General features: G+C 35.5%; 1 protein-coding gene across 2 annotated transcripts in view; it reads right to left on the reverse strand.

Moving 5' to 3' along the window:
- Positions 1 to 9,721, reverse strand: part of LOC127849543 (tetraspanin-9-like) — a 43,790-nt gene extending 34,069 nt beyond the window's left edge. For both annotated transcript variants that reach the window (XM_052382185.1, XM_052382196.1), the window contains exons 1-3: positions 9,591 to 9,721; positions 8,601 to 8,681; positions 5,098 to 5,289 (exon numbers count right to left, since the gene is read on the reverse strand). In XM_052382185.1, coding sequence (XP_052238145.1) covers positions 5,098 to 5,289; positions 8,601 to 8,657 — 249 coding nt within the window. In that variant the 5' untranslated portion in view covers positions 8,658 to 8,681; positions 9,591 to 9,721. The remainder of the gene's footprint in view (positions 1 to 5,097; positions 5,290 to 8,600; positions 8,682 to 9,590) is intronic.
- Between the last annotated feature and the right edge of the window lie 6,338 nt (positions 9,722 to 16,059).

The raw sequence follows: 16,059 nt of genomic DNA on the forward strand, positions 1-16,059 counted from the left end.
CGGACGGCGGAGATCACCACAATATCCCCACCTTTTTTTCAAAAAGCGTGGGGATAATTATCTGAAAGCTTGGAAATAATGAATCTGTTTTTAACATTTTTAATTGTTGTTATTTAATTTTCAAGCACTTTTCCAGCCAATTTCAAGCACTTTCTAAGCACTTTTCAAGGCTATGGTTGAAAATAAGCACTTTCAAGCACTCCAGATCGTTTTTAAGAACTTTTCAAGATAAACCTTGATTTTCAAGCACTTTTCAAGGTCTGTGCGAACCCTGATTGACTGATTAAAATCAATTTGATATGGAGGATTGGACACAGGAGGATTCTCAGCCATAAGTTGCCCCATTTACAGATCATGCAAAGTTGAACATTCAAAAGAACAATCTGGAGCTTTTAGACTTCTTGAAATCGTTCATAGATGATCCCTTGATTAATTGCCTTGTGCTGGCTACAAATAACTATTCTTAAACAAAGCTAAATGGCCCATTATAAAAACAATACTCAAGAATGATCAAATGGGAAGAGATAACCTAGTACTGGGCCAATAAATATGGGGCGCATTTACAGGTCAGATTTGGAATCTCTGCTGTAAAATAAGATTTTAAATGAATTTTTAATTTAAAACAAATATTTGTAACAAAATAAGAATTTGTTTTAATGTTCTAATGCTTAAAATTAACAAGGAAGTAACAAGGGACAAAATTGTCACAAAACCAGGTTTTCATTGTGAAAAAAAAATCTGATAAAGGGAGAAAACTCAAACTGAACTTTTGAAATGACCAAAAAAAATTAACCCCCTTTGTAAGTTTTTGTTTTTTTTTAATCTATTTTTAGTCGTGGCGACCTTGACCTTGGAGATATCGACGTAATTATTTCGCGCGACTCACCGTCCAATGATGGTGAACAAATGTGCCAAATGATTTTAAAATCTGACGATGAACGACATAGTTATGGCTCGGACAAGCTCATTTATGGCCATTTTTGACCTTTGAACTCAAAGTGTGACCTTGACCTTGGAGATATCGACGTAATTATTTCGCGCGACACACCGTCCAATGATGGTGAACAAATGTGCCAAATGATTTTAAAATCTGACAATGAACGACATAGTTATGACCCGGACAAGCTTATTCCGCCAGCCCGCCAGCCAGCCAGCCAGCAGCCAGCCAGCCCGCCAGCCAGCCCGCCCGCATTCGCCATTCTAATAACCAGTTTTTTCCTTCGGAAAACCTGGTTAAAAATATTCTGAACATTACTGGTTTGTTACAATTGAAGTTTATTTGATACACCTGTTCAGGAAAAATATAAAAAGTACCATCATTATCAACAATCCATGAGAAATAAGAAAAATGTACACTTAACATGTCTTATTGTATAAACCAATTAGTGCTGCAACAATACGCAAAAAACTGCATTGCAATATGTTGTAAGTTCAAAAACCCGTATTGCAATATATTGCAGCCAATATATATTGCTAACTTGTACCAGTATTATAACTCTCCAGCTAATCACTAAAACCAACTTAATTGCATGAACATAACCTTTGTATTGTATGTTTAAGTTCTAGTTATATCCTATTGGCAATTCTAGCATTATTTACAAAAATGTCTATAAAGTCAAACTCGGCGTTCGTTTCGTCTGCCATTTTGAGAACTTTTATAAAAGCCGACAAGAAGAATAATAACCGGAATTTTTTTTATGGATGTTTAAAAGCCAGTCGTGTAACTTATCAGAATGCTGTTATGTAAATTTGTTTTTGATCATTATTACTTATGTTTATAATGTAAACATCTATTTACATTTTTATTAATATGTAATTAATTGTTTGTTTTTTCGTATTTCCATAAGCTTCATCTTAAATTTAACACGGGTTTTGTTTTGTTTACCTTGATATCATTATTTCGAATGGCTTTTCTGGGCGGAATATGGATTAATTTTTGTAGAATTTTTGTACCGGTATGATGAAAATCGTATCGCAATACAATATGCGGATTTCGTATTGCGATATATTCTGATATACCGTTGCAGCACTAAAAACAAGTGAAGAGTTGATTGAACGCTGAACAGAAACCACTTATCCTTTAAGTTGCCGCAAAATATACATTAAACTAAGATCTATGACGCAAATGTACCATTTCTCCAAAAGATGTTACCATTTCTCCCTATTTTGACTTTAGGGAGAAGTGGCTTCTACCTCAATTTTGAGCCTAGCTAGACCCCTGTGAGCCTAGCTAGACCCCTGTGAGCCTAGCTAGACCCCTGTGAGCCTAGCTAGACCCCTGTGCTTGATATTCAAATGCATTATTATTCTCTTTCTCGGATATTGTTTAAATATAATGATTCTGCATTAACAAATATAAGTGTATATGAAGTGAAAACACCAAAAATAAACAACGGTTGCAATAGACACCTATAAACATGGCATATACTGTTAGATGCCCATACTATGAGCCCTGTTTTTCCATCCAGCACTTTTTAGTTACATCCCAATATCATGTTAAATATAAATTTCATGTATGTATTTGAACATGTTGTGGCCATATTTGTTAAGATTAATATAAAACATGTTGATAAATATCATAAAACTACCAAGTTCTACCCTGTTAGTACAAAAATTTGTAACAAATACATGCGGATTCTGGACAAAAAAGGTATACCTTTTATAGTGCCCATGAGTTCCTGCTTCCATAACTCTACCAAAAAATCTTGGGCTACTTACATGTACCTTTATTTCAATATTATCAATAAAGGTTATTTCTTGGATATAAAACTTAAACAAGAGCACCTCCTTGAGGGTACAGACCGCTCATTCATTTTTCTTTTTAAAGGCACAGGGACTCTCAATTTCAATCACAAAGGAGGGAGGGGTGGAGTGAAGAGGGGTGTATAGTGTGGGGGTGTGGACATTTATTACATTATCTTCCAAAAATGCAAAAAAAATGCAAAAAAAAAACATTCAGGGGTGGGGGGTGTGTGGGGGGAGGGGATTCTTGGGTGCGATGGTTAGATGGTATTTCAAAAATAAAATAATAAAAAAAAAAATGTGTGTTATTTAACCGTTTCAAAAAAAAAATTGGGGTTGGGGTGGGGTATAGTGTGAGGGTGTGGTGGTCATTTGTGAGATGATCTTAAAAAAAAAATTAAGGGGGGGGGGGGGGGGGGGGGGGGGATTCGGGGGGGAGGGCACGGGGGATGGTTTGGGTGGAGTCTATTGTGGTATGTCAGGTAAGAGTAGTTTTGTCAAAGTATCAATCAAATCTAATCATAAATAAAGAAGTTATGGCAATTTTAGAAAAATTTAATAATTTGACCTTGAGGGTCAAGGTAAAATTCAACATGCCAGGTACAGTAACCTCATGATAGCATGAAAGTATTTGAAGTTTAAAAGCAATAGCCTTGATACTTTAGAAGTAAAGTGGATCGAAACACAAAATTTAACCATATATTCAAAGTTACTAAGTCAAAAAAGGGCCATAATAGCGTAAAAATGACAACCAGAGTTATGCAACTTGTCCTTTTACTGTACCCTTATGATAGTTTGCAAATGTTCCAAGTATGAAAGCAATATCTATGATACTTTAGGGGTAAAAAGACCAAAACACAAAACTTAACCAAATTTTCAATTTTCTAAGTATAAAGGGCCCATAATTCCGTTCAAATGCCAGTCAGAGTTACATAACTTTGCCTGCACAGTCCCCTTATGATAGTTAATAAGTGTTGCAAGTATGAAAGCAATAGCTTTGATACTGTAGGAATAAAGTGGACCTAAACACAATATTAACAAAATTTTCAATTTTCTAAGTATAAAAGGGGCACATAATTCTGTCAAAATGCCGGTCAGAGTTACATAACTTTGCCTGCACAGTCCCCTTATGATAGTTAGTAAGTGTTGCAAGTATGAAGCAATAGCTTTGATACTTAAGGAATCAAATGGACCTAAACACAAAACTTAACCAAAAGTTTCAATTTTCTAAGAATAAAAAGGGCACATAATTCTGTCAAAATGCACGCCAGAGTTATCTTACTTTGCCTGTCTAGTCCCCTCATGATAGTAAGTAAGTGTTCCAAGTTTGAATGCAATAGCATTGATACTTTCTGAGAAAAGTGGACCTAAACGCAATACTTAACCGGACGCCGACGCCAAGGTGATGACAATAGCTCATAATTTTTAAAAAAAAAATAGATGAGCTAAAAAGGCACAAACCTATACAATTTTCAATCAGACATTCTTTTTTATTAATGGTGATTTAACAGTCCGTGTCCAATATGTTACATCTTGAAGTCAGATCTCAAACTGTTTTTAAATAACTTGTGTAGTGTCTACAAATGTTTTGATAGGAACAAGGATGAGGTCGAAACGCTGTGATGACGAATCAATGCCGTTTATTTCAAAGAGAATATTTAAAGATTTTGTATACAAATCATGTTTGCTAAGTGGTGTCTAATCTGTTACATCATTGACTTTAAACAAATATAAATTGTCTGTTTTTGCAAAATGCCTTAACTTTTTTTTTCCAATTTATTAAATCGTAGGACTTTCCACAAACTCAGCAATGAAATAAAATTTTGTGGTTAACACAGCAGCTTAAAATTCAGTGTTAAACATCAAGCTATTTATGATGTAACCAAAAAGTGCTGGACGGAAAAACCAGGCTCATATCACTTTAACTAAATTCAATTTCATTGTGCATTTTTTGCGAAATCATTATACATTACAATTTCACTAGTGCAACAAGAATTAAACTGACTTCCCGACATCATCTTACATTGTGTATGCCTTATTAATAACGTCCTTAAAATGTAATTACAACTCATTTATGTTTGTTGCTAAAATATATTGATTTGTAAAAATAATGATTTTGCACTTATTTCTGACATAACATCGGCATTGTAATTTTCTGACATAGAAACCTAAAACACACCATTTTTTGTTAAGGCCTTACAACACATAAACATATACTGCAAAATTAAAATCTTTTGAATTGTTTTTTAGTTGATTTTATTTGTTGAATGTATTGTCCAATAAATAAAAAAAATTGATTTGTCTATTATAATAAATGCCATTTACATGTCAGAACAATAAACTTTTTAAACTTACCACGGCAACAAGGCATTTGTTGTTGGCCACTGCGCCACCACATCCTATAAATGTTGTCACTATTATACACGCTCCTACTACCACCATGATGTAGGATGCAGAGTTGAACAGTGAGCTCCCTATGATATTGGATATGAAGATTTTGTCAGCTATAGCCCAGATTCCTATTCCCATTATAATGGCTCCACAAAGCTGTAACCAACAAAAGATACATTTTGTTTCATCAGAGTTATAATAATTATGCAGCAGATAAAGGGACATAATCAGCCAAAGCTGAATTCAGCTGGAAACCTATATCTGATCATCTTCAGCAAACATCTGCTGCTCAGGCCTAAAAAAAAAAGTTTTGTTTCTGGTAACATGCCCAAAAAAATGTGGGGGGTTGGTAGGCTTTTTTCTTCTTAATACCACAACACTTAATTGAATATTTAACTCAATGAGAATGTCATTATTTTCAGGTATCAGCAGTGTGAAATGCATGACGACATAGCACCAACTTTCAGATATAGTTCTTAACAAGAAGATGTTTAATCCAGATTGTCTTTATCTGTAATCTACTGTACAAATAAATATTCTTAGAAAACTAAAGACTACTTTTTGAATAAAGCATTTATTGACTAGAATAAATGTCAATGAAACAAAACATTAACAAAATTAACAGTTCAACAGCAGAGTATTTACTTAGTTAATATAATACTTTTTTTATAAACATGTCAAAACTCAATTAATCATAGAGTTCAGATGACTAGGAATAAATGACTAGACTTGTTTATTTTATACACACTAGATATTGAATTTTGCAAATTTATAGCAAACATTTTAGAGAGGTAAAATGAGAATTGTATTGAGATTTGACACCATGCCAGGATCTTGTCTGAATGTGCTCGATTCCAAAATATTCACAAATAACAAATGCAGTTCAGAAGTGACCGTGCGTTGTCAATTTTTTCTTACCAAAGCTTCAACTTCAAATCCTTCCAATTCACCGTGTTTATTGCCATCAAATACATTGGCAATAGTTGAGTTATGGGGTAAGGACAATATACTGTTGCATCCATCTGGTTTGTGGCTGCATTTACCCAACCTAACGGCAATCAATGAAGTTGCCATTTACATGATTTAGCTAGAGAGTTCTTTGCTTTTTTATCCCCATCCTTTTTCAAAAGCGTGGGGATATTGTGGTTATCTCTGCCGTCCGTCCGTCCTGGCCACTATCTCCTCCTACACTATTAGCACTAGAACCTTGAAACTTTAACACTTGGTAGCTATGAGCATATGTGCGACCCTGCACTATTTGGAATTTTGATCTGACCCCTGGGTCAAAAGTTATGGGGGTTGGGGTGGGGCCAGGTCAGAGATTTTCACTCATTTTTTAATGTAATTTAACATTCACTTCTTCATTTCCAGGCTTTCTGAAAAGGCCGGACCGCCGGTCTTGTCCGGCAAAATTCTTAACGGTCGGGCGAAATTTCTAATATCGCCAGTCCTTGTGACAGGCCAAAAAAATTGTGACTAAATACCGAAAAGTCTAATACTTGCCAAAAGAACGAAAACACCCCATTAGAATCCCTCTTTTTGTGAATTTCGAGCCTTTCTGTCATTAAGAACACTAACGCGTCACTAGTTTATAAGAGTGCTCTCCCTTTGTTGTTTTTTTCAAAAATGTCAATTTTATTGGTCCGACATATTACCACCTATCCAATTACAAACGTTGTAACAAAAACTACACATGAATAAATGTTGTTGCTAAAGTTTCAATGGCGCTATACAAGGCCAGAAAAGGAAGCTAAGCGATGAGGAAAAAAAACAAAATCGAAAGAATATGAAGCAAAACAAGTAAAAAGAACTTTTCACAGTAGTGGAAGTCTGACAGAAATTGGCTGCATTATGACGAGTCACAATCAATATGTTTTGTGATGTATGTTGAAACGATCCAATACGGTGCAAGTATACTAATCAATGCGTAGTCATGTTATGTTATATTGTTTTGAGTCTGAATATAATTTAAAGCTGTTGTCCATCATACACTCTAATCACAAGAACACGCAAACGTTTTGTTTTACTTTATCGAGTGTACTTGTACACAGGCTGCACATTGCAATAAATATGAGTTAAACTTTACTTAATTCTTCAATTATAAACTTAACGCTGTTCGGTCAGGTGAATTTTTGTCCAGACAGGCATACTTTTCCATCAGCCTGTCCGGTTGACAGGCATTTTTTGGGACTTTTCAGGAAGCCGGCATTTCTACACCGATTTACTTCAAATTGATACTGAACATCTCTTATGACAATACGGTCAATCACAACTATGCATGGCCCCATTACCAACCCTGGGGCTCCCCGCCCACATAGACCACGCCCACCCAAAATTGCCTTTTACTATAACGTCTTCATTTCTACAACGATTTACTTCAAATTGATACTGAACATCTCTTATGACAATACGGTCAATCTGAACTAGGTATGGCCCCATTACCAACCCTGGGGCGGCCCCCCCACATAGACCACGCCCACCCAAAATTGCCTTTTACTATAACTTCTTCATTTCTACACCGATTTACTTCAAATTGATACTAGACATCTCTTATGACAATACAGACAATCTCAACTATGCATAGCCCCATTACCAACCCTGGGGCGCCCTTGCCCACATAGACCACGCCCACCCAAAATTGCCTTTCACTATAAATTCTTCATTTTTACACCGATTTACTTCAAATTGATACTGAACATCTCTTATGACAATACGGTCAATCTCAACTATGCATGGCCCCATTATCAACCCTGGGGCACCCCCTGGGTCAAACATGCGGCGTGGGGATACGCGTCGGCCTCTGCCGCGCCATTTCTAGTTATGTATTTTTACTGAGCACCATTTCCGGTAGTCTCTATATCGTCTAGGCGTATTGATGATAAAGAGTGTCTAAAGGATTCAGACGCTTTCTGCAGTTGTGTAAATTTCACACACAAAATTCGGACGCAGATTTTGTAAGAGAAAATTTTTTTGAGTTGGCGGTTCAAAATAGGGTTGGTCGGGTAACCGGAAACAAGACTTCTTGTTTTTAGGCCTCACAAAAAATCTATTAGTTTCAAGTTAATTTAAACGTTTCAAGTTATTGCTGAAAACAGATGGATAGAGGAGTCATTTCCTTTTTTAAATCCAATGTTATGATTAAGAATTTAATCTGGATGTGTAAATTACAGTATAAAGATTCACAAACCTGCTTGTAAAATACTAACCAGGTGACTTTAACACTGATTATAAACAGTCTTGGTTTAAATGAGATTCACTCACCCTTTCAAAAATTATAACTTGCCACTTCAGTAACATTAGTTTAGTCTCTGTTTTGTAACAAACATAATTTACAGAATATACATACATAATAATAAACATAATCAAGTGACATCTAATTTCTTAATCAAACAATGATACTTGACATTCTTAATTAAATTGATACTGTATGGGTACACTTAATTAAATGAAAACAGCAAACTACTTACGAAAAGTAACACATTTATAATGAGCAGGAACGCTTTACAGGCTGTCTTGGACACCATGATTTTTGCTCCTTGTCTTTAAAGCTGAAATAGAAACATGATATTAAAACATACCGGTACCCCACCCACATCAGAAATGATACATAAGATACTGACATTATAAAAATGTGTATTGTACAAGCTTTCCAAAAATATATAGTTATCTGTATGTTCCTGACTTTTGTACAAGTTACTAATTGTGTGTTAATCTTAATATGCTCAAAAGAACGCGAAGTTCATGTTATTTAGTATGTTCGTTTCCATGTTTATACGGTATATTATGATATATAAGATTATAACTGACATTATAAAAATGTGTATTGTACAAGCTTTCCAAAAATATATAGTTATCTATATGTTCCTGACTTTTGTACAAGTTACTATTTGTGTGTTTATCTTACTATGCTCAAAAGGACGCAAAGTTCATGTTATTTGGTATGTTCGTTTCCATGGAAATGCGGTATATTATGACATATATAAGATTATAACTGACAATATTACAATGTGTATTGTACAAGCTTTCCAAAAATATATACTTATCTATAGGTTCCTGACTTATTTATTCTCTTACCATAACAAAATCAAATAATATTGGTTGAAATCCTACATTTTCGGTGCCTTTTAGAAGTTTTACTACACTATGTATATGATATAATATGGGAAAAAGTTGCCGAATTTGACCATATTTTCAAGACTAAAAAATTGATATAAAAAACTATAAGTCGTAGAATAATAAAAATTGCATCATTGTCAAGGTAATTTTAAGCTCTATTTAATTTCATTAAAAGAATTTAAAAATAATTAAAAACAAAAAATGGCCTGAACCCTCTAATACAGGTACGCTACAGGTACTCCGACTGATTGTAATTTGAATATCGCCGAAATTAACTCCCATATGCAATTCATTTGTGCATGAATAAATTGTTAATTAACTATTTTTACAAAAAAACTTACTGTTTTGAGTTGTAATAGCTGTTACTAACTGCCTTAGCGTACAAAAATCAATTATTTAAAAATAATTTCGACTCTTCAAAGTGAGGTGATGATAAAACGCGGAAGTGACTTGACTGTGATTCGAATATTTTATAGGTAAAGACGGCAATCGACTACCGCACGGGAACCAGTCGTTTTTACCTGGATTAGACCTGCATTCTATACATAGATGGTGACGTCACTGCGTTAGTCATTAAGACCGGTGTGTACACAATGTCAGACCTGTGTATTCAAATTAATCAAAGCGCTGAAGACACTGAAGTTGTTCGCCATTGCATAATTTAAGACGCAACTCATTTTTTCAAAATTAATCACAAGTTTGAAATGAATACACGCCATTCAAATACAGTAGTCAAGTCAAGTAAATTTTATTAAAAGTCGACAAGAGTGCATAACATATAACAGGGACCTATACAAACACATTTGTTTGTATAGGTCCCTGGTTATTATTATACAATTGTTAATAATGTCGGTTCAAAAGCTTATTATAGCTTATGTTTATATGCGGGGACCTATACATAGGTCCCTGTAATATCATTTTAAAAGCAGCTGTTAATAGAGACAGTGAAGTTATTTAAACATGGTTAAGACAAACAAAATACTAAAGTACATTATGGCATAAATGGCAAAGCATTTGTTACGCTAAAGGAAGTACCTAGGAATAAAACATAAAAACGAGAGATTTGTGATAATCTAGACCTTGTGCACTTTTTGACGATGCTAACAGCATCGTCCAAGGTATCATAATCGTAAAAAAAATTCTAACAATATCGACCTATGTAAAAGACCGAGCCAGTCCGATTGAGATAACTCGATTTTTCAGTTACTTCACATTCGATGTGAATGGATCACTTTCTATGACTTCGCCCATGAGAGACTTGATAACACTCGTGTCAAAACTTTCTTACAGCTTAAATCGGCTTGTTTCGCTATTAAGTAATGCAACAATTAATGGATTTCGACAAGGCAAAACTGGCATACTGAGGATACTGGTATTTTTAGTTATCAATTTAAGTCACATTTCGCTTTATAAATTTTGTTTAAGCATTTTGCGACTTATTGAATGGCTATGATACCCGATATCAACGTGTCATATGGGATTTGCATATCACCAAGCTGTCCTGAAATACAACATTGAATACAAACTCTTTACTCAAATTACTGGTAAGTATGAATTCTTTCTTCTTTCTATTTCAGTAGTTGATGTCTTCTTCTTCTTCCATGTGATGTACTAATCTCACTCTGGAGCATACTCGTACATTTGTTATATACAAGGTGATCGTGAGAGTGCAGTTAAAAGAATAAAACATTTAATATTTATAATATGTACAGTCAGGAAAGCTCAATGTTTGAATTGGAGGCCGGCCAGTCCTTCCCTGAATGACTCTGGGGTCTGTAGAACTGTGAGGTGCTTTGGTAGCTGGTTCCACAATCGAGCTCCAGAGATAAAGAAGGAGTGGCGGTAGGTGTCTGTTCTGCATTAGGGTATCCAGTAACGGACCACTGCACCATCCATGTCTTCGAGACCACGTCCTCTTGTAGATGTGATGGATCGCCGGAGAGGGTCGGTGGCTGGAATGTCGAGACGACCATATGTGATTCGATACATCATCAGAAGTTTAGAGTGCTGGCGGCGGAGTTCTAGGGTAGGTAGCCCAAGGTCTGCGATCATCTGGCTAGTGCTGCTTGTAGTCCTGTAGTTGCCTGTGATGAATCGCGCTGCTCTTTGCTGTACAGCCTCTAACTCTTGAATACATGCCTGTGTGTGAGGGTCCCAAGCTGCTGATGCGTAGTCGAGGACAGGTCTGACTAGTGACTTATAGCACTGCAACTTTATGTCTTTTGGGCAGCTTGAGAGGTTTCTGCGGAGGAAGGCGAGAGAGTTATTGGCAGACTTAGTGCGGCAGTCCACGTGTGGTTTCCAGGAAAGATCACTGGCAAGTGTCACGCCTAAGTACTTTCCTGTCTTGACTAAGGCCAGCTGGTGCCCGTGGATGCTGTAGTCTGCTTGAGTCGGGGTTCGCTTTCTTTACATTATTGTCATTACAGTCCAAATAATTAGACGTAATTTACCGTTTAGTCCATGTATATTGACCTCATATTTATAGGATTAGGTATTATGTTAAAAGGGGCCTTTTTACAGATTTTGACATGTTTTGAAGTAAGTCATTAAATGCTTTATATTGATAAATGTAAACATTGGATATTAAAAGCTCCAGTTAAAAATCCAGAATAAAATTCTTTAAAAAAAAGTAGTCCGCAGCAGGGCTCGAACCAGTGACCCCCTGGAGTAAAAACGCATTAGCCTGCTCGACCATTCTGCCAAGTATAAATGGTTGACGAATTTTATACCTAGAATAAGCAATCTTCGTAGTTTCACACAATTGAACAACAACAACATAACTCTCCAAATTATTCAATCGTTTCGCGTTGCAACGCTTTATAATTTTTAAATCGTTAAAAGATGCATATAATGGCTATATTAGACCATGGTAAATGTTTAGTAATACTGTTTTCTTAAAATAACATAACTTTAACGAAAATTTGCAAATCCGATACAACTTTTTTCAATTTTTGTCAATTTACCAAAACGTGAAAAGATCCCTTTAAAGTTAAATGAACCATATCCCAGTTAAAGAGACATTGAAGCGATTGTGGCCAGTTTAGATCCAGTTCAGCCTGCAGGTGCTTGAAAGCTGTTTGCTTAAGAGCGGTTTTCTGACAATGAAAAATAGTTTTATTGGATACTGATTAGACTGCCCTTTTCCTGTGACCTGGCTAATTAAATTTAGAAGCCTGGTAACAGTTTAACGTTAATGTTACCAATGTGTCAGACCAGGGCCTGGATTTTGAAATCTAGGACATGCATGGTCAGAAGATGTCATTAAAGATTATACATTTTTTCAAACACATACAAATGCATACAAATATAAATAGTAAAAAATGCACTAAGTTAGAAGGCATTTGACTTCGGCTGGTGCCTTGGCACACCAGGTGTTTCGGTTGCAATAGTTTAATGGACTCACTACTTGGATGTGTAGTTACATTATTTACAGTATATCAAACAGTATTTAGCATGAACCAATGATTTTTTTCAAACATAAATTATTGATGTAAAATGCTTGAAGGAATAATATTTAAGGTTTAACTCTTTCAGTGCTGGAACCGAATTTTGAAAGTCTTTGCAAACAGTTTGGATCCAGATGAGACGCCACGCCACGAAAATTTCGTTAAGTATTTCGTAAAATAAAGTTAACACCTTAACAATCAGTGTTCCTTATAGCAATAGCCAAAATTTCAACGCTAGATGTGGTATGATTACATAGATTTTTGTAGATACAAAATGCTCGTTTTTATTTATTTGTGGCCACAATTAATTCCCGCGAATATATCTATTCATACGACACACGAACACCATTTTAGTGTTCATGTGTCGTATGAATAGATATGCAAAACCACCTTAAAAACGAGCATTTTGTATCTACAAACATCTATTTTATCAGACCACATCTGACATTGAAATTTCGGCAATTGCCATAAGGAACACTGATTTTTAATTGGTTAAGTTTATTTTACGAACAATTGTACGAAATTTTCGTTGATTTTGAATAGTAATGTTACTTTAAAGGTTATCTTTGAAAATTATATTTTTCATGATTTTTTTGGCAACAAGGGATAATTCATTTTTAAAAAATGTGATTAATTTTCTGACAAAAAACTGGTACCATGAGTAGCATGAAACAATAATTTTTTTAAACTTTTGTAATTGATGAAAAATGATTGCAAAAATAATATCTAAGGTCATATAAAGCATTTTTATGCCCCCCTTCGAAGAAGAGGGGGTTTATTGCTTTGCACATGTCGGTCAGTCTGTCGGTCTGTCGCTCCGCCCACCAGGTGTTTTTCCGAATGATAACTCAAGAACGCTTGGGCCTAGGATCATGAAACTTCATAAGTACACTGATCATGACTCGCAGATGACCCCTATTGATTTTCAGGTCACTAGGTCAAAGGTCAAGGTCACATTGACAAAAAACATAGTCACACAATGGCTGTCATTACAACGGAGAGCCCATATGGGGGGAATGCATGTTTTACAAACAGCCCTTGTTTATTTTATTTTAATAGGTTACTCTGAAAATTCTAATTTTCATGATTTGTTTTTGCAACAAGGTGTTATGAAATTTAAAAAATGTTACGGGATTTTTAGACCAAAACTGTACTATGATAATACAATAATGCACTTCGCCAAAACATTTATAATTATATTGTTTATTCTTGAAAATGTATTTCCCCTATTCACTAAAAATAACACTTTTGATCAGAAAATTCATATATAATGATGTTTACTTTTATTTTCAAGAATCATAATGCCTCTTTTTAGTTGTATTTAGCCACAAGTTCTCGTCAGCCACTTAAGGGTTATGTGTTGCCTTTCTTTTACTAAATGCAAAATAATTCCACACTTTGAGACATTCATAAAATATTTTATGTCTTTACAACACCGACAGGCTAATAAATTTATATATCAAGTACTTCCATACTAACAGGACCATTCTAGGCGGGCAACCTAGCAACCTTGATTTGTTCATATCATCCTATCAATCTGTTATATGTTTTATGAGTCATTTGTTCGGAGAACATTTAATGTTTGTTATAACTTTTAAATAATTCAATGTTCAAAGTGATATTGTTATTGACCGATAAACCAACATACTGATTAAAAGGGAATATTTTATTAATTATTTGCATTTTATCTTACATGAGAAATATTTGCCTAAATGTTTTTCAAACTATAGAGAAATCTATATACAATTAATAACTGACGACGTTTAACAAAAAAAAGAAATAGTAAAATGGTTTCCGGATGATAACTCAATAACGCTTATGCCTAGGATCATGAAACTTCATAGGTACATTGATCATGACTCGAAGATGACCCCTATTAATTTTAAGGTCACTAGGTCAAAGGTCAAGGTAAAAGTGACCCGAAATAGTAAAATGGTTTCCGGATGATAACTCAAGAACGCTTATGCCTAGGATCATGAAACTTAATAGGTAGATTGATCATGACTCGCATTTGACCACTATTGATTTTCAGGTCACTATATCAAAGGTCAAGGTCACGGTGACCTGAAATAGTAAAATGGTTTCCTGATAAAAACTCAAGAACACTTATGCCTAGGATCATGAAACTTCATGCGTACATTGATCATGACTCGCAGATGACCACTATTGATTTTGAGGTCACTAAGTCAAGGTCAAGGTCACGGTGACCCGAAATAGTAAAATGGTTTCCGGATGATAACTCAAGAACGCTTATGCCTAGGATAATGAAACTTCATAGGTTCATTGATCATGACTCACAATGAACCCTATTGATTTTCAGGTCACTAGGTCAAAGGTCAAGTTCACGGTGACCCGAAATAGTAAAATGGTTTCCGGATGATAACTCAGAACGCTTATGCCTAGGATCATGAAATTTCATAGATACATTGATCATGACTCGCATATGACCCCTTTTGAGGTCACTAGGTCAAAAGTCAAGGTCACGGTGACCCGAAATAGTTAAATGGTTTCCGGATGATAACTCAAGAACGCTTATGCCTAGGATCATGAAACGTCATAAATACATTAATCATGATTCGCAGATGATCCCTATTTAATTTCAGGTCACTACGTCAAAGTTCAAGGTAACGGTGACCCGAAATAATAAAATGGTTTCAGGATAACTCAAGAACGTTTATGCCTAGGATCATGAAACTATATAGGTACATTGATCATGACTCGCAGATGAACCCTAATGATTTTCAGGTCACTAGGTCAAAGGTCAAGGTCACAGTGACTCAACTTTGAAAAATGGTTTCCAAATGATAAGTCAAGAATGCTTACGCCTATGATCATGAAACGTCTAAGGTACATTGATCAGTGACCCCTATTTACTTTCAGGTCACTAGGTCCAAGGTCACGGTGACTTGACTCGAGTGCATCGGGATTGTCTCCCATATGGCCATCGCCCCCAGAAAGACGTGTTAGTTGGTTACGGGGGATAGTGCAAGATACAGGAGACACCCCGTTCCAGAGTTGACCCTGGGTCTTTTAGTGCCCGGTGTATAGCACCTAGTACACTGCACCTCGGTTTAACGTCTCATGCGAAAGACGAATTAGTAGGTTAGGTGCAGCGGGGGATCGAACCAGCCATCTCTGGATTGTGAAGCCAGTGTGTTACCACTAGACCACGGATCCGCTACAGATCTTCATGAAAATTGGACAGAATTGAATGTTATCTCGATGAAATAAAGTTTCAGTTTGAAAGTTGGTAGTTTGTCAAAAACTAAGTCATTAGGTCAAAATATAGAAAACTTCCTTTACCTTTCTACAGGTCACATTATCTTCCTGATTTTCATGAAAATTGCTTACAATGTCCATC

This window comes from Dreissena polymorpha, chromosome 1 (assembly GCF_020536995.1).
Source record: "Dreissena polymorpha isolate Duluth1 chromosome 1, UMN_Dpol_1.0, whole genome shotgun sequence".
Lineage (NCBI taxonomy): Eukaryota > Metazoa > Mollusca > Bivalvia > Myida > Dreissenidae > Dreissena > Dreissena polymorpha.